The sequence below is a fragment of the Lutjanus erythropterus genome, chromosome 16 (genome assembly GCF_056507025.1).
Source record: "Lutjanus erythropterus isolate fLutEry1 chromosome 16, fLutEry1.hap2, whole genome shotgun sequence".
NCBI lineage: Eukaryota > Metazoa > Chordata > Actinopteri > Lutjaniformes > Lutjanidae > Lutjanus > Lutjanus erythropterus.
In genome coordinates this window covers 19090234-19109343 of record NC_139332.1, presented here as the reverse complement: position 1 = coordinate 19109343, position 19110 = coordinate 19090234, and the positions used below count along the sequence as shown (strand labels likewise).

The window sequence follows — 19110 nt, the reverse complement described above, 5'->3', positions numbered from 1 at the left end:
TGCAGTCGAGTAATACCTTTCAAGATGCATAAGTTTTCTGGGTATACTGCATAAAATATATAATATAAATATATAAGGTTTCATATTTTTATCATGTTTCACTTTGCTGCATAATCATAGAAAATAAGTAACAAATAAACCATACGCTTCTAAATTACTTTTAACAACAAGCATGACTTGCTGCAGAAAATCAAAGTTTTTCGCTCAAATATATCATTTCTGCTTCAAAGTGCTCCAAAATGCCGAGGTCAAACCAGTCCACCATATGCTAATTTGTAAAACATAATCTGACGTCACACTTTCCCACGGTAGGACCCATATAATTTGACCTTTGACCTAGACCTGTCAAAATCGAGTTTGACGAAAGGGTGTCCCTTATACTCCCTGATGTCTGTCTCCATATTGCAGAATATATACTGTGTGTTTGGTATTGAACCCATCAGTGTTTGTGTATTATTTCATGTCCTGAGTGCTAAGAATTTCCATGACAGCTTGCAGATTGCGTCACTCTCCTGTGTGGAGAACTTATATTGGCCACGATACTTGTGCAAAATGTGAAAGGCCGTATATAGAGCTAGTGTTTGGTTTGTCTGTTCTGGGCTACTGCAGAAACATGGTGGCGTTAATGGAACAGGACCCTCTGTAGATACGAACAATTCCTTCTATGGTAACAAAAACACAACAGTTCTTATTTTAAGGTGATTATGCACTAATTAAAAAACATACATTATACTTATTATATTCTATTTCTGCCAACAAATCCCAGTCAGGACCTTTAAAGATAAAAGTTAAGTTAAAAAAGTGTCTAAAGCGAACAGAGACACTTGCACAAGTTTTAGGCAAAAGGACAGACACAGTTTAGGCACATATTTAGGTCAGGTCATTTAATCAAATTAAACTTTGTGCAGACATTGTCATCAACAAGCTTCCATATTCTCCTGAATGAAAAAGTAAAACAAAAACAACATTCACACACACATTTCTCTGTCTGTCTCTCTCTCGCACACACACAAAGACAAAAACACACTCACAATCAGGTGTTGACATCTTGATGAAGACAAACACAAGCAATGGCACAACTAGCTGACCAAAAATGACTGAAGAGCCCCGGGATTTTGGGCTTTTCAGTGTCATTTTGGATGATCCGAACAGCAGAAAACACAGAAGGCATCCTGACATTTGAACATAAGACAGTGGAAGGTGTTGGCTGTAAACTACAGCAATAGAACGTTATTCTAACTTAAAACTCTCATTTCTTTAATGACCACTTACTTTCATCAATAAATGAGTGGTGAAAACATTATTGCTCCTGGAAGACTTTCAGATATTTCAGAGACAAGCTAATACCCAGTGAAAAGAAAACAAAGTTTCACACACAATCATAAAATGCATGAAGGAGTACTGAATGTAGAGATCGTTCAGTGAGGCCTTGGTTTGTTCTCTCACACAGGAGTGTTTTTGTACCCTTCAAAATAAAAAAAAGAATCACATAATGCAAGACAATAACTTGATGGAAAAAGAGGTATAAAAAAAGTCATTCACTGTCATTACAGAACTCAAATTATTTGTTTTCTTTCCAATATTTTGCTCTTAAAATGATCTTCTCATTTCTGAATATTTCTTCTGAGACTCATTTGGCTCTTTAAGGACAAATGGAAACCTGTTTGTGTCATTGTGGTGAAAAAAAGATCCAGTAAGTCAGAAACTTTCTCAAAATAATGAGAAACTCTTTCAAAATAATGACTCAGTATCTAAATATAATGAAAACTTTTTTAAAAAATAACATAGTACAACAAAATGAGAAACTTTATTAAAATGAAGAGAACGTTTCTTAATATACTTTCTTTATATACTCAGTCTTTTTCTTTTTTCAACAGTTTTTCATTATTTTGAGATTCTAATTCTTTGTGTTAAGAAAGTATCTCATTATAGTGACTTATAGGATCTTTATTTTTTCATCACATTGGTGGAAATGGACTTCTATAAGGATGAGACGTCCTTTGACCATCATATGAGTCTTCAAAATAAAAATTAAAAAAAATCTCTCAGCACATTTCTCACTCCACACTTGCTTACTTTACACATACAAACCCCTCATTTTCTACTCTACCACCCACAATTGTATTATTATAACCCCCCCCACTGTCTGACCCGTCAACCTACACCCTGGGTTTTACACTCAGTCCCGTCATAGTTCGTCATGGGTGGCAGATTCATCCGCTTTAAGTTTGAACTCCGCCTCTGTGATCTTCCCGTCTCCATCGCGGTCCTGGTTGGAGAACATGTTGTCGATGATGCGATAAGGATCAAAGCCGGGAGCCAGGCGGCCTTTACCTTCCTGCACCTGCCGCATGATGTAGTCGGTAAACTATTGAAACAAATGAGAGAGTGGAGAGGGTAAATTGAGGAGGGCAGCAAAAACCGGAAACCTTTCAAATGTACATGTAAGGAACAGTTCAGATTATTTGAAGCGGAGTTGTATGAGGTTTAATCGATAGTCAGTGTTTTACCTACAGTAGTTGGTGATCAACAACCTCCTCGTTTGGAGAAGCAATGCACTGCTGTGGACAGGGTCAGCAACATAATCGATTTTAGCCACCTAAAAATCAATATCTGTTGAGGTGTACGCTATATTTAGATTATTTTCACCACTGAAACTGATGTTGAATGAGCCAAGTGCTGCTCTCTACAAATCAACCAACCTACTTTGGAAAATCAGTAATTTTACCTCACAGAACACAGGAGCTGCTCACCTACCGCTGCTTCAGTCGGTAAATTTGTTTGAGTTATTGTGTAACTTTGTTTTTTTAAATGGTTGCTTTGCATTCACTGAAGTCACTCAATGACACAAACAAATTAACTGATTGAGGCGGCAGTATGGCATGACAATTTGCCCCTTTGAACCCCTTGTGCTGTGGGGTATTTTTGGACCCCAGAGGACGACGAACGTTACTAAATGAAAAAAAAAAAACACTCATAATTCAATCAAATTATTTCAAATTTATTTTAGTTGTGAAGATCATAGTATTAAACAGCCCCTGTTATTTTCAGACCATTTGATGAAAAAACAAGCATATTATGACAGAAAAAGTTTTCGTTTGGGGTCCAAAATGATCCCAGGACATCATAAGGGTTAAACTGATAGTGATTTTTTTAGGTGGGTCTTTTTTTTCCACAGTAGTTCATTGCTTAGCTTCTGTGCTGGAGCTCCTCTCTGTTTCTCCAAACTGGTGGTGTGTTGATCTCTATATACTGTAGGTAACAGGCTACGCTGACTAACAATAAGTACCTCGTACATCCCAACTTAAAATAATTTGAACAATAGTTAAAAATGTTACAGTAACAGTAGGTGATCACGTACCTCAGAGGGCTCCACTTGCTTGTTGCTGTCTTTGTCCATCTCAGCAAAGAGGTCAGGTGACACATCGTCGTTCCAGATGAACATGTAGCCTTCAGGAAGTCCTTCCTCCATTTCTACCAGCTCAATGTCAAACACCAGCACAGCACTCCCTGGAACTTCATCAGCTACACACACACACACACACACACACACACACACACACAGACACACACCAGTCACTATAAGTTTCATAATTAAGGGTTCAGTACAGTTAATGCAGGACGATGTGGTTAAACGAAAGATGTCAGTTACCAAGGCAAAGCCTTTTAGTTATTTCAAAACAAAGAGATTATTTGTAGGCCACTCTTCAGCTATCAAGTCTCCATCAGTTACAGGAAATACTGCAAAGCACATTTTCCACAGATGGTACTCTTCTCTTTCAATGTCATTGTTTCCATTTTCATACAAATATAGTGTCAATTTATAGCATGGTTTGACATGGTTAATCTTGCATAGCTTGACATTTAGGGTCGCAGGTGTCATTTTCACGCCCAGTGCCAACGTTGTGTAGATAGCAAAGCACACCTGTACTAATGGGTGTGTTGGTCTGAAATGAGGTGTGGTCAGGTCCATTGTTACTGTTAGTATTGCTATCTCAAGGCAGCAGAAAGTGACAATAATGACCACAAAAACCTGGTCTTAAGTCAATGGCACAGTATTTTCCTGCTGTTGAAAAGACACATTATTAAGAACATACATAAATACATATATACATATATATGTATATATATATATATATATATATATATATATATATATATAAGCTGTTTTCCTGTGAAACTCTAGCAGTGTTTTGTGGACTAAAAAACTAAACCCAACCTTCAATCAGCATGAGGGTGAGTAGATAATGACTGAATTTTCATTACTGAGTGAACTGTTATGATAGAATCAACATGATCTTTCTGTGACCTTAAGAGGCTGTTGATTTAAGGAGCTCTCAGGGACAGCAGTAACTGGGGGACGTGGTGGTCTCTCAGAGAGGGTCAAAGAAGAAAATGTCTGGTCAGGGACACACACACACACACACACACATACATACACACACACATATACAGACAAGAGCAGAGGAGAGTCTTGCCTGTATATTGTCAGCTGTTTATTTGTCAAATAAACTGCTCATCTTATGCACCACCTTTTTGTCTCTGCCTCATCTGTGCATCGGTTGCCACAACACTATCCCAATAAGTCTGTCACACATGTAAACAACACTAGATGAAAACCAGTCCTTAACTGCACATGTGCCAGTTTCCACATGCCTTCACTCACAGCTGCATGCATCAGAAACCACCACTCACAGACTGATTCTCTGTTATTGCTGCATTTAATCTTCTGTGTGCGTGTGTGTGTGTGTGTGTGTGTGTGTGTGTGTGTGTGTGTGTGTGTGTGTGTGTGTGTGTGTGTGTTTGAGAGAGTGTGTGAGTGACACTTACTGACTCCTCTCTCCCCGTAGCCCAGATGAGGGGGAATAACAAGGTGCCTTCTTTCTCCCACACACATCTCCATCAGTCCGTCCTCCATCCCTGGGACAACCTGGTTGGCTCCCAGCACGATGTTGTATGTCTTTCCATAATTATACCTGAAATGATTTCAGAGTCAGAGTGAAACAAAGATGTACAAAATACCCGTGTTCCTAATCACTGTTATTCTTTGACAAACACACATATTATGTTACTTCTTGCAGTGTCCTTCCACACATTTTGTCTGCACGCACATCAGATGATCGCTTCAGATCAGAGTTTGTGCAAGACTGTAAGAGGAGACGATTTTGTTGCTCCGTGCCAGTCGGGATGATAATTTTTTGACAGAAAGCCAGAGGATTTAGAGGGACGGTTTGTAGTTGTATATTTTTCACTACCCTGTCCACATTCCAGTCCCTGTTCATTCCCTGGCACTATTTGGAGTGTCAGCCTTTTCTTTTCTTAGACAAAGGCCAAACATAGAGATAAGAGAACACCTGGTGTAGTGGTAAAATTTTCAACATAATGTTTAGGTTCATTGTGTCTATCCAGCACAAGGTTCATTGTACACAATTCTGATGTTTGGGTTCATAAGGTCCATTCACTCTATACACAGTACACACAACTCTGATGCAAAGTGCTGTTTGGTGCGTTCCAAGGTAATTGCAATAAGAAAGGCATGACCACATGATCAATCACTGTCATCTAGGGTACTGTTGGTACTTTCCGGCGCCTGATGTTCTGCATTCAGACTAATTGTCAGACCAACTGTCCTTTTCATCTGAAACATTGATTTGTTTTGTCATTTTTAAAAAATATAGGGTTAATTCATGCAAACCTAAGAGAAGCAACCATTTGTTAGAATATGAATGACATTATGATCCTATAAGGTAAAATTTAATACACAAATATGTTTGAATGTAAGCCAAAATGTTTAAAGTGGGAGGGGGCTCCTAAACAGTATATAACAGGGTGTTTTGCACCTCTTTCTTCAGTCTAACCCCGGGTTTGGCTCATGCTTGTTGATTTTTCTACCTAAAGAGATCAATAAACTTTGTGTGGCAGAACTTGTTGCTCTTCCAGTGATTTTTCCAGACTTTGCCTGATTCTTCTTTTGTTGGTTTGAACTTTGAAAAAGGACAAGTGATATCAGTGGTTTTTTACTGAGGTTTTTAGGGTGTTGCGGCTCTAAGCCCAGACCTCACTGGTCTTTTTGTCACAACACTGTCAAAGACACACTGAGAGCCAACTGCCAGGAAGGGTTTTGTATGTGAGAAGGAATATGGTTATTAATTAATGATCTGTTTTTGACTTAATGATTCTGATATATTTGCTTTTGCTCCTATAATGCAGTATTTTAGACAGCAGGTGGAAGAGATGGACTTTCTACCATAAACAAGAACTTGTGGTTAGAACTTCCTGTACATGCAGAACTAGCAGCTCACATTTCCATGATACATACGGTCCGTTGAACACTGCACCGTCATTGACAGCTGCACGGGGGAGTTCAGAGACTTCACACCTCCAAGACGCACTTCTTGTGACTCACAAGTTACCCCAGTCTCGCAGACTTCATAGACAGGGTAATTATAGCCTGAATCTTGAGTTTCCTTTTTGAACCTGGAAAACCACTGAAAGTTGATTGTGAGCAAATAACTCGGTACGTGTTCAACCACTGTGAGCAAAGCCTCTGTTTGATCCGTTTTGCGACTGGGTAGACTGAGGGTCGCCGTAAATGGCAGCCGGACGCCAAGCATTATGTGCTCCTCTACAGACAATTTGGACATCAAGACAAATAGGATGGAGAGATTCAAGAGTTCACAACCAATGTCAACCAGTTATTAGAAATTTATTTAATTCTGTTAGCAGAATGAAATAGAAATCCAAAATACAAATTAACAATATCCGGCCTGATTTAAAGGCACATAAAACCAAACCAAACTAGTTAATTCTCCTTTTTATGTTTTTATATTTCTGATATTTGTTAAGTGATAAGTAATATAAAGAGGACCACCAAACCCACTAGAAAGGGGGTTTTCTTCGAAGGACACCACGTTGCCCCTGAGAGACAAGCTCCAGAGAAAGAGAAACTAGCTGCACCTTTCCCTGAGGCCTACGGGCCTGCCAGCATTGTCCACTGATCCGTGAGTGCTGCAGGCAGCAGATTAATGAACATGCTTTCACCGGCAGGAAAGTCCCAGTTTTATGCACTTCTGACGGCAGCCGGCTTTTGAAAAATTCTTTTAGGAGAATTCCAGCCAATTTGCTTCACCACCACCCACATAAATTCTCAACACGGTTTGTGGATTAAGCTGAGAAATCTAATTCCATTACATTCAAGAGAAGACATCTCTACAATTGATATTTCCAAAATTTGGTAACTCACACCAAAGGAATCTAGATGGATAAATAGCACTACTGAACTACTGAACCATCCCATTAAGGCATGCCTCCGCTTTTTATCGACAATAAACAATAAACCATCAATCTTGTTGATGTTCCCAGGTAACACAGACACATGCCTCCTGTCTGGATTAATGATTCTCTGTGCAGGACATGCTGCATAAAGCTGAGTGAATGTAATGTTACTTGTTAAGTTTTGGTATCCGACTGTGTCCGTGTATACAAACTATACCAAGATCCTCTCTGATATCAGAGTACCACATTAGAGGCCATGAAATAATGTTTTTCTGTGGTAGGCAGATCAAGACTTTCAAGACATTCTTGAAAGTCTTGAAACTCATAGAAGATGAAGATCTTTAACGTCAATAATAAAGGCCCAAATTTGTCTGCAGAGCAACTGAGATACAACAGGAAACACTCACTCACGTAATGGCTGTGTGTGTGTGTGTGTGTGTGTGTGTGTGTGTGTGTGTGTGTGTGTGTGTCTCATCTGACTCATTCAACGAAAATACAACAAAGAACATGTTTTCCCACAATTATCATTATTATTATCATTATTATCATTATTATTATTATTATTATTATTATTATTATTGTTGTTTTTGTTGAAGGATTAGTTAATCTTTCATGCAATATGTATGATATTTTGTATATTTGAATTTCATTTTATTTATAGAATGGTTTTATTAGTAAGCTGTGTTGAATGTTGTGTTGACGGGCAGCACTGTGCACTAATAAAGGGAGGAAAAAAACTGAAGAAAGGAGATTAAAAAAACTAAGACAGAGTGCATCTGCAGAGGAAGTGAAATGTTCAGACAGTAACACACGCTAACAGCAGAGTGAAGAGGAGATGACTACAGAGCTTCCTCTTAGCACTTTTTAACAAACAGGAGTTTCAATAACAACTCATGGATGCTTTTCCTGGAAGCTGCTGGCTCCCAGCGTGCTTGTGACCGTAGAGCAGGTGCTCGCTTATCTCTGTTTGGCCTTCACATAAGAAAGGAAGATGCTGACGCTCAGCCAGCATGAACAGGGAGTGAGATGTGGACAGAGTAGCAAAAAATACACCACTACAGTTCCTACAGCGGGACCTTTATAAAAGGTTATACCAGGGGTCAAAATGGTCCTCTGTGGGAACAAGCCAAAGAAGCTTACATGGTTCTAGTTACCACTTTTTTTTCTAAGAGTTGACATTTTTGGTTGTTGTTAAAATGTCTCAACATTGGAGAGATTTACCCTGAACTAAGGTACACACAAGAATTACAGTCTGGTTGACCCTGCTACCTTTCTCTTCATGCCATATCAGGTCAAATTTTTTAATTTGTCCAATGACAGTCCTAGCATTTAACTCAAATCACTGCTGTGGTGGAAAATCAGTATTTAATGCTTGTAACATTCCCGTGTTTACTTCTTCTCCTTCCGTTTCGTGTAGGAACTATATAGTAACGTTATCTGTGCTTCAGCTCCACTGTGTGCAAGTCAGCTCCAGGTCAGTTTTTTTCTTTTCACTGCTGGGAAGGATATGAGCTATTGATCTATCCATACAAGTGGAGTGTAACTTTTTTTGTCTTTTGTCATCGGAAAGCCTTGGAGTGTCTCACAGTTTACTCACGTGGAGTCGATGGATGTGCCGTCCATGAGAGAGGCATTATAGTGATATTTGACAAAGTCTCCCTTCCTGGTTGTCTTATCACACTCTTCCGGCTTGTACGTGACAGTGATGTCAGTGCTGTCTGACGGGTTGTGGAAGTCGATGATGTGAACGTCAAATACCAGCACAGCTGAACCAGGGATCTTAGAGCCTGAGAGACACATGATAAAAAAAACAGAAAAAGAAAAAAAATATTAACAGCAAAGACAAAGGAGTATAAATAGTGAGAGATCATTTTTTGTGATTAGACACACACCTGTGCCTTCCTCTCCATAGGCGAGATGTGGGGGGATGGTGATGGTGCGCCTCTCTCCGACGCAGACGCCAATCAGACCCTCGTCCATGCCTGCGATCACGTAGCCTCGACCCACATAGGTGTCGTAGGTACGATTACGAGAGTAGCTGTGGGACAGAAAACATTAACAAAAATATTACTACACTGCCCAACAGAGATCTAGAAGAGTGCACTCACAAGAGTGCAGGTCACAGATGGTGAAGCACCTACTGCAATGCCACCACAACTGCCAGATGTAACCAGCACAGATTCGTAAAGTTCCACCAGCATTAACATGAACCCCACATACGTCATCCTGGGCTGAAACAAGACTTCAAACTGTAGCAGCTGTCAATCACTTGCAGCCCCTAGTGTCCGTTAAGAAGAGTGAGAAATCAGCCGTCAATGGTCGTATTTGACAGAGCAGTCAAAAAACAGAATTACTGCCCCACGGTTGTACGTCTCCACCAACCAATGAAGTCACAGTTTACTACCATGTCTGTCCAGACAGGAGGAACTTAATGTGGAACTTATCACTATATTCATCTGTAACTTTGAAGGAATTAAATGAAAGGTATCAGTGTATTTTGGAAAAATGAATGTCATCAGTATACATGTATGATTCCAGTGAATAATTTCCAGTGAGAAACATGCTGTCTTACTTTTACAGGAGGACAAAAGGACAGATAAAGAGCAGAATATTATGTCGCAGTGAAGTTGAGCTTTGACCTTTAAGATATTAAATGTCATCACCTCATTATTTTATCCTATTAGACATTTGTGTGAAATTTTGTCATAATTTGTAAGGTGGTAAATTACTTTCTGCATGTATGGTTCTGTGTTTTGAGTATACGGTCAATTGTTCCTGGCGCCAGAACGCGTACAGTTAAGGGCATCTGCAGATGTGAAGGTTAGTAGTACAGTAGTACAGTTAAGCATGCAACTGTATGGAGCAGGATGCTATATAGGACTCTCACTTTTCTTTGTCTGGTGAGAAAAGCTTGTCTTCTGCTGTGCTTTTGTCCTTCATGTATGAATAAAACAGCCACACTGAAACATTGCATTGGTTTGATTGTGTTCAACTCTTCACCTCTTGGTTCTGTGAAATCGGCTTTTCATAATAAGAGTATAAATTCTTTACTTATCTTTTATGAGGTAACTGTAACCTTGGCCTGAAAACATAATGCTTGTGGTCACGGCTGTTGCCAGTGTAGAGCCATTAAAAGTTTTTTTTTAAGAGTTTTTCAAAAACTGTGAGTGACGGGGGTCCGTCAACATACAGTCATGAATGTACACAAAAAAAAGAAAACAGGCTGATCGGTCCAGTAGTATGTAAGATTAGCTGCAGACGAGCTGCAGATCAATAATGCACACACACACACGCATACACTAAAGTGATCGCATATATACAGGTTTTAGACACAGCGCACAGAGGAGCACAACTGAGCAACACTTTGCCCCCTAACAGAAATTATTACCGGATATAAAATGATTCATTTGCAGGCAGCAGGTTCAGAGAAAATCTAACCGCACAAACCACTATGCTTGTGTTGCAGCCAGCCGTCTGGTCTTGGAGGAAGCATTTGCATGAAAATACTGTGTGGTAGCATTTAATATTAAGAACATCACATTCCTGGAAAAGGTATATGTATGAAGAGATGGAAAATGTGGGTGGTTTACCGCTCTATCACATTAACATGGGGCTTTGACAAAATCATGGACCTTTGCACAGAATGTGCAAAAGGATTTCTTGAGGTGTTTCAAGCATAGTTTCCTTTTCTTCAAACAAATAAATACACATTTGATATTTTCTATCAAACATGCATACATGCATGTAGTTAAATACATCCCACGAGATATACATAATAACAAAATAAGATTTTTAATAACCATGTAACTTATAATATTTTATTACTTTTAAAGTCCTTAATTTTCATGGTTTAATTATAGACATTTAAGAATTTTAGGACATACAGCTGCTGACTGGCTTTGCATACTTCCTGTTGCTGTGTAAGATTTTGACATGCAAGCATATATCCTGTGTGATTTAATATATCTACTGTATCCTGTGTGATTTAATATTAAAAACACTGTACATTCTTAATAAGCTACGGAAGCCAGAGTATATAAAACTTAACTTTTGTGCACTCATCTTATCACCATCTTGACCCTGTTATCATTCTGTTTGACCTGTATTCATTTATTACTTCATCAATCTTGTTAGAAGGAGGCCCTTAATTGGTTTATAATTCTACATACCGATGTTAAACAAAGGTTTTGTGTGAATTAAAGGGTCTTAATGACTTCATGAACTTGTGAGCTTCATAATAAGAGACACTGTGATTGATTTACAACGACCATAAAAAGTTAATGAATTTATAGATTCCACGAGAAAAGACCCTTTATTATATTCACAATGATATTATATATTCACAAAGTCTCGAACATAACTCTGGCAAACATATCATAAAAACTCCACAGGTTATGGAGAAAAAGATATATAGAAACTTGACATATTATGCCACCAATAAAAATGAACACAGGAGAAAAGTTAGAATCCAAACTTTTATACTAAGTCTTGGTATATTGTGCCTGAACTATCCTGGCCCATCTCAATGCTTTTTGTTACACAACACTGTCTTTCCCAAAAATTGCACATGAATTAATCCTCTGTTATGAGTTGCAGCACAAGAAAAAATAAGTTTCAAAACTACTCAGAGAATGTATTATTGAGTGTGAACAGGAAATTTCCAGAAGTTTCAATTCCTCTCTCAATAAAACTTTAGTGCACAGAGTAATGCTGCCACCATGAGGCTACACCGAGGAACAGCACACATTAAACAGCCATTTCTGCTCAACAAAAATATAAATACAACACTTTTGTTTCTGCTCCCATTTGTCATGAGTTGAGAAAGAAGATCTGAAACTTCTTCTGTGCACACAACAGATTTATATTTATCATCCACAAATTTGTTAAAATCCTTGTTAGTGAGCATTTCTCCCTCGCCAAGATAATCCATCTCACAAACATGGAGTGGTATTTATGATGCAAAGCTCTACTCTGTGTATATTAAACACTGACACACACCTGGAGTCAAAAAAGGTCCCATCGAGGAGGCTGCCATTGTAGTGGTAGCGTACAAAGTCTCCAGAGACGGTCTTCCTCGTACAGGACTCTGGCACCTGCTGATTGGTCACTGAGATCCCATCTCTGGGGTTGTGGAGGTCCAGAAGTACGACATCAAACACCAGAGATGCCTGTCCTGGGATATCGCTCCCTGGGGAGAGAAGAAAACGAAGACGAAGAGGAAGAAGAAGAAAGGTTGAGGACAAGAAGGGAGGCTGGTATGGGAACAGGGGTGGGGCACAATCTTTCAAAACTTAAAAATGCAGTGTTATATTTTAATTTTGTTTAATTTTGTTCATTATTATTGCAAGGGACAATTCAGTAGCTGCTGATATTGCATCTACATGCTTTTTAGCCTCCAACAGGTTGTATGAACATAAAACACCAGACAGCTAACAAATGTATTTCCCCCACATGTTGAACTCTGTCTTTAAAGAGATCATGAAACCATGTCATAATCTTTGATGTGTGAAGATGAAACTCTTCCTGGTTTCACTGATGTTATAATTCAGAGTCTGGCGAGCGAGGAGCAAATTTTACTTTAACTTAGAGAAGTGAAAGTGCATGAAAATGAAAATTATATTTGTAGGTAAAAGGAAGTAAAAGGTTGCAGTTTTTGCGAAGAAACTGGTTAGAGCTGGGGCTTGGGGAAAGAAGAAGTCTACAAACTTCATTTTCACAAGACTGAGACGTTGCCTAAAATAATTAATTTAGCATCTTTACTAGCCAGACATCACGTACTCCTGCAGTGGAAATCTCCTAACCCCTCCCTCTGTTTCACAGTGCCTCAACACATACTGTGTTTTTTCTCAAGTTTCCACAAATTGCAACATTATTTTTTATTATAATTTATAGACTTTGAGGTCCTGTTGGACTAAGAGTATGTGTATGTGTACTCTTGTTTCTAAATGAGCTGGGGTGGGATGACTGAATGTTGTTGTTTGTGCTCTTGGGATTTTGTATATATCTATTTTTTCTCTTCTCTGATGTATACAATTATCACTTTTATTTTCTATGTTATTTTTTTTAAATGTATATCCTCACATTCCTTGAAATATAATTTTATACTTAATGTTCACTCAATTCTTAATAAAAATATTTTGACAAAAAAAAGGCTGAGAGGGTTGAGATGAAATGTGTAGTTCAACTGCATATGTGTGTGATGTACTACTGCCACCTTTTGCTCCAAGTGTGCAACTGCAGCACCTGTTGCTTTGCACTTTATAACTCTTGTTATTGATGAGGGACTGAAAATTTTTTAAGGGCTTGAAGTCACAGGGATGTAATCAGACTCAAGAGAACCAATAATAAAATTAAGAAATGTATCATTAATACTCACCGTCTCCATTCTCGCCATATCCAAGTGACGGCGGCATAGTGATGATACGTCTCTCTCCAACGCACATTCCCAGAAGGCCCTGATCCATACCAGCGATCAGCCACCCAATCCCAACGTATGTGTCATAGGTGCGCATGCGGGTGTGGCTACAGCAAAGGATGGAGAGACGTTACATATGCGTGTGTGTGTGTGTGTGTGTGTGTGAGTGCATTTTTGTATGATTGTGTGTGTGAGTGAGACAGAACAAACCTGGAATCAAAAAGTGTCCCGTCCAGCAGGGTGCCATTATAGTGGTAGCGGATGTAGTCAGACACCTCCACCTTTCTGGAGCAGACGGAGGGGGTGTAGTAGGTGTTGATCTGGACACCGTCGTCCGGGTTCCACACGTCGAGCAGCAGAACGTCAAAGTGGAGGATGGAGTCAGGAGGGATGATGTCACCTGAAGAGGAGGAAAAGAAAGAGGAAGGCTCTTAATTTGTCTTGTCCAGGAGCTTTCTTCTTAATTTGTCCTGTTTACTTACCTCAATAATTTTAGTTCGTAAGTGATCAATATTTTTGGTTTGTTGTCTAGTAGGGCTGAAATGATTAGTTGATTAACCAATAAACTGAGTGAAAGAAAATTATTCAGAAACTATGTTGATCATTACTATTTTTTTCAGTAATTTTTAAGCAAAAATGTATTTCCAACATACAGCAGCTCAAACATGAGCATTTGGTGCCTCTCTGTCATATTCTTTCAGTAAACTGAATATCTAGTGACTAATTTGTTGTGAGGAATGTTTGATATACTCTGCTGTTATTATTTATTTAATTTATTTCCTTTTTTACAACTTGTCCTTTTTTATTTTTAGTTGTTTATTTATTTTGTTGATTATATTATAAGTGATATTATTATTTTATTATTGTTGTTGTTGTTGTTGTTGTTATTATCTCTCTCTCTCTTACTCTCTCCAGATGCATACATAGAAGGTTCAGTTGTATCAATTTAATAAAATCAATAAATATATGTTAAAAAACTGAATGTCTTCTGTGTTATGGATCATTGGTCACATAAAACTATCTGAATATAGTTTTAAGCCACTGTTCAACAGATTCACATTTTTGAGAAGTGTGTGCTGTAGAAGAATTGATCATGGTCTTCAAATTTAAAAAGTTTTACCTCAAAATTTCTGTGTGACTTTTACCTGATGTATGTAAAAATATTCACCCTGCTGCCCCAAATAAAATGATTAATTATAATATGTGGTATGACAACACTTACAAAGTGAATATGAACTTTCTTCTCAACCAGAGCTATAGCCAGGATTATAAAAACAGGGTTGTGTTAACCTGCTCAGTTACTGCAGATGGAAAGAAACTTGAGGTTTAACTTTGGAACAATAAATCTCAACTCTTCTCTTGTTTAAGATCCATGTTTCAGTGACAAATAAATTCAACAAAATCTATATTCAAATGAGTCCTAATTCTCCCCAGCAGAACCACACATTTAGTTGGGTCTTTAATAAGCAGAGGTACAATGATTAATTGAAAACATAATCTGCAAATTTTTTGATTATTAAAACAATATTTAGTTGCAGCTGTGTTAAAGAGTGCGCAATTGTACAAAGTAAACCTTTTTGTGTCCTGACACCCCCACTTGATTTCCAGAAATAGAGCGTGACTGTGTTGTCCTCAGTGCTGGCTGCTGGAGCCCCAGTCTGATCTGCTGTCCAGTTAAAGCTGCACTCCCCAAAACTTATTTTAGTGAGTGACGCATCTTAACCAGCTGTGTTTGCAATCACAAACACAAGTCACTTATCAGTATTCCTCATTTACTATTTCTGCTGATAAAATGGCTCAAACAGTCATGTCTTACTGTTGCTCTTCGATGCATGTGAAGGTGCCTTTTGAGCTTTTTGAAGCTCAGCAAGTGTTCAGGAGACATAATGATGAGAAGAAGGTGAAGTTAAGGAGATGGAAGGGAGATAAGGAGGTGGAGGAGGGACTGTGTGGGTGGCCGCCATTAAACCATGACTCCTGATGAGTTGGCATGTCTGTTTCCGGTTTAAATCTGTCTACGTCCTCTAAAACCTCACCTCTATGTTTTCTTCTTTTTGTCAGATGTTCCCTTTAATACACCCTGCTGGTGGAGGACACAGGCTCAGCTCTTACCTGTCCACACATGCCTCGTCTCTCTCCCATTATCAAACTATTTCACGCACACACGCACAAATACACACACATGCACAAATGCATACACAGACATAATGGTCTCTTCCTGCAAAAAAAGAAAGCCTCAACATTTTTCTTATCATCACTGCGATCGCATGCAAAGATATTAACATTTTATGACCCAAACGCTCTCTACTGTGGCTGGTGACCCATATTTATTCATGTTCATACAGATTTAGAAAGTTTATCTGCCTGCTGCTGATGCTTCAACATCTGCAGCGCAGTTACTAACAGCTGAAAATCTTGATCCAAGACGGCTTCCTGTGGACTGCTTCCTGCTCTGTGATGTCCCTCTGACATCATTCAACATGGACGCTTGGGGGCAGCCCACTTCCTATCTGACAATACAGTGCGTTCAGTTAAAAGACTGTAATTTTTGTCCCTTACGCTCCTGCCAATGTCCAACCCGATTCTCTCATTGTTATGGTGAGCAGTGCCAGCTGTGTGCTCACTCATCTGTGTATTTATAATGACTCTGCAGAGGAATAAACACCGGCCTGTCCTCAAACTTATTAGGGGACATATTATATTCTGACTGATTCGGAACAATCAGGGATGTGCTGCTTAAATGACAGGAGGTTTAAAAAACACACGTAAACATACACACCATATCCCCGTTTTCCATAGGCGAGATGAGGCGGGATCTTCACCAGACTTCTCTCGTTGACACACATCCCAACCAGAGCTTTGTCCATCCCTTCGATCAGCTGCTTCTTCCCAACAAACACGTTGTAGGTGCTGCCACGGTCGTAACTGAAACAGACAGGAGAGCACAACTGAACTTCTGATATTGCTTTGATAACTCAGACAGAAAAATGTTCACATGATGTCACACGGACGAGGGTTGGGATTCATCAAAAGGACTCAAGAGTGAGTGGATTCACAAAGGTCTTATTATAGTGTCTTGTGCAAGTTACACTTTGATTTTTATACTTTTGTGCCAGGACAAAATGTGAACATGGGGCTCCTCTACAAAATCAACTAATACTGCAAAATATAATCCAGTATCAACATTAAACTCACACTTTAGATTTTTAATTGGATTGAGTGAAACAATCAAGTTCCTCAAAAAAGGGAAGGGACAAACTCAACCTAATTGAGTTTCATGATTCTTCTCTTCTGTCTTTCACTTCAGTTGTTCTGTCAAAACAGTTGCTGTCAGACAGTCTCCCTTTTCTTCTTCTTGTCGCCTGTTTTTTTATCTTCTGTTAATTGGTCACATTGCTCCATTAATTCAAGCAACAAGTTTTTCTCAAGGGAGGAGAAATTAGAGCTTCTCTGTCCGGCCTGCATGAGCAGGCTAACTAAGCTAGCTTTAACTTTTTAGGTAAGTATCAAACATTGTAATATTTTGTTAACCTTTTAACTCGCCAGCAAATAATGTAATATTTTGTTAACATTTCAGCTTATTAGCAAACAACCTATCATTCCCATCCCCCTCTTTATACTTGCTAGATCCTGACAGCACTCAAATAAAAAAAATATTATTTAATTATTTAATTTTAATTTCGGTAAACAAGTACCTGCATATTGATTAAACTCTATTTAGTTTAAATTTACATCCATAAACTTGGACTTGCTAAACAGATTAGTATTTAATTGTGCAGCAGAGCTCTGCTTAATTTTAAATCTGAGTTTACTCAGTTTACTCAGTACTGCTGAACTCTAAATAGAACTAATCTAAGATCAAATTAGTCTTTGTTGGTGCCAAATAGTGAAAACTGTGTTATAACGAGTCATTGTAATTATAATAATTATTAATTGGGAAATGTTTATTATTGATCATACAGTATTTGCGATATAATTAATACCCTTATTATAAACCATTTATAAGGGTAGTCTGCTTGCACAGTGGTACCCAAATGTGCAGTTAATTAAATTACCAAAATAAGTGAAATGCACAGAATTTGGGGCCATTGGGGGTCTGAGAACCCTGGACACTTGATTTACTGTTAGACTGCTACTACTGTTGACTGTGGTTGACTATATGTCAGTGGATTCCAAGTCCAGGGGCCTGTAGATGTCCTGGAAGCGGGTTCAACATTAGGCATCACAACTTGGTCCACAGGTTTCAATGAAAAAGTGAGCGAATATTGAGCTATAAAGTCTTATCTCATAGCAAAACTCCCTATCTTATCAAGTAGTCACATCTTGGTGTAATCCCAGTGGTGGTTGTTGATATGACAAGGTTTTACAGCCTTTGAATTGAGTTTGTATGGATCCACAGCTCAGACTGCCTGCCTGCGTGGCTAAGGGACGAACCACTACACGCGCACTTTTACGCATCGCGCACGCTGTTCTCACCGTGCACCCGGTCAACTCTGCACGGCGAGACTACAACATGAGAATAAATTAACACTTTAGGTAATGATACTCACCTGGAGTCGAACTTCTTTCCGTCCGGGAACATGCCAATGTAGTGATACCTGACATAATCCCCCACTTTGACTGCGCGCACACACTGCTCCGGCACGAAAGTTTTCTCTATTATGATGTCGTCTAACGGTACCGGAGGAGCGTTGCAGGCAGCGAACGCCACCAGAAGTGACAGATACAACATCCCCTGCACGTACTGGATCATTTTCACTGCTGACAAACCACCAGACGATGGAGATAACTGCGGGTTCGGCCTGTAAGTGTACGCGCTGACTCCCTGTTCCCTGCTACTTCTTTGGTGTTTCCTCAACTTCTCGAATTGGATAGAAAGTCCTGCCCCCGGTCCCAGCGCAGGACTGATCACGCGTCAAGACAGACATAAAATGCATAACATCCGGTTAAACTTTTAAAATAAAACCTCAACTGGCGAGCTCATTGCTGAATCACTTCGGCAGATTGTCTTGTATTGCATCCGTGGGTGACCTAAATGCAAAGTTTTATTCATGAAACTCAAATAAATAAGGATAAAAATATATACTGATGTCTGTTGGCCAATTGCCCATTTATTTTGAAATTACAATCTACACTTCCTGCTTCATTCTCGCTAACTTGACGCTCGTTAGGATTGAATGGGATAGTTTTGGGCACCACGTATTGCTCTTGCGCAGTGCAGCTTCTGAGATGTGTCAACGTGGTAACGTAGGGGTCTCTTCAGCGCACAGCTGCAGTCACATCCCCCTTCTGGATTCATTTAAATCACAATAAATGCGCTGATCTGGATACTGATTTACCGCAGTCACATTTTAACACATAAACTTTGCTCTTTGATGATGTCATACATGGATCCTGTTGTGCTGTTTTGTTGGGGTTCA

At 39.0% G+C, this 19110-nt stretch overlaps 1 protein-coding gene across 1 annotated transcript; it reads right to left on the bottom strand.

Annotated features, from left to right (window-relative positions):
- Positions 1–869: 869 nt before the first annotated feature.
- On the bottom strand, positions 870–18563 carry fkbp9 (FKBP prolyl isomerase 9). Its single transcript, XM_084738482.1, has 10 exons — positions 18241–18563; positions 16470–16615; positions 13901–14090; positions 13652–13797; positions 12274–12463; positions 9168–9313; positions 8873–9062; positions 4831–4976; positions 3362–3525; positions 870–2368 (listed from the first exon to the last, which is right to left on the bottom strand). The coding sequence occupies exons 1-10, from the start codon at positions 18441–18443 to the stop codon at positions 2189–2191; spliced, it is 1701 nt and encodes a 566-aa protein (XP_084594608.1). The 5' UTR covers positions 18444–18563; the 3' UTR covers positions 870–2188.
- Between the last annotated feature and the right edge of the window lie 547 nt (positions 18564–19110).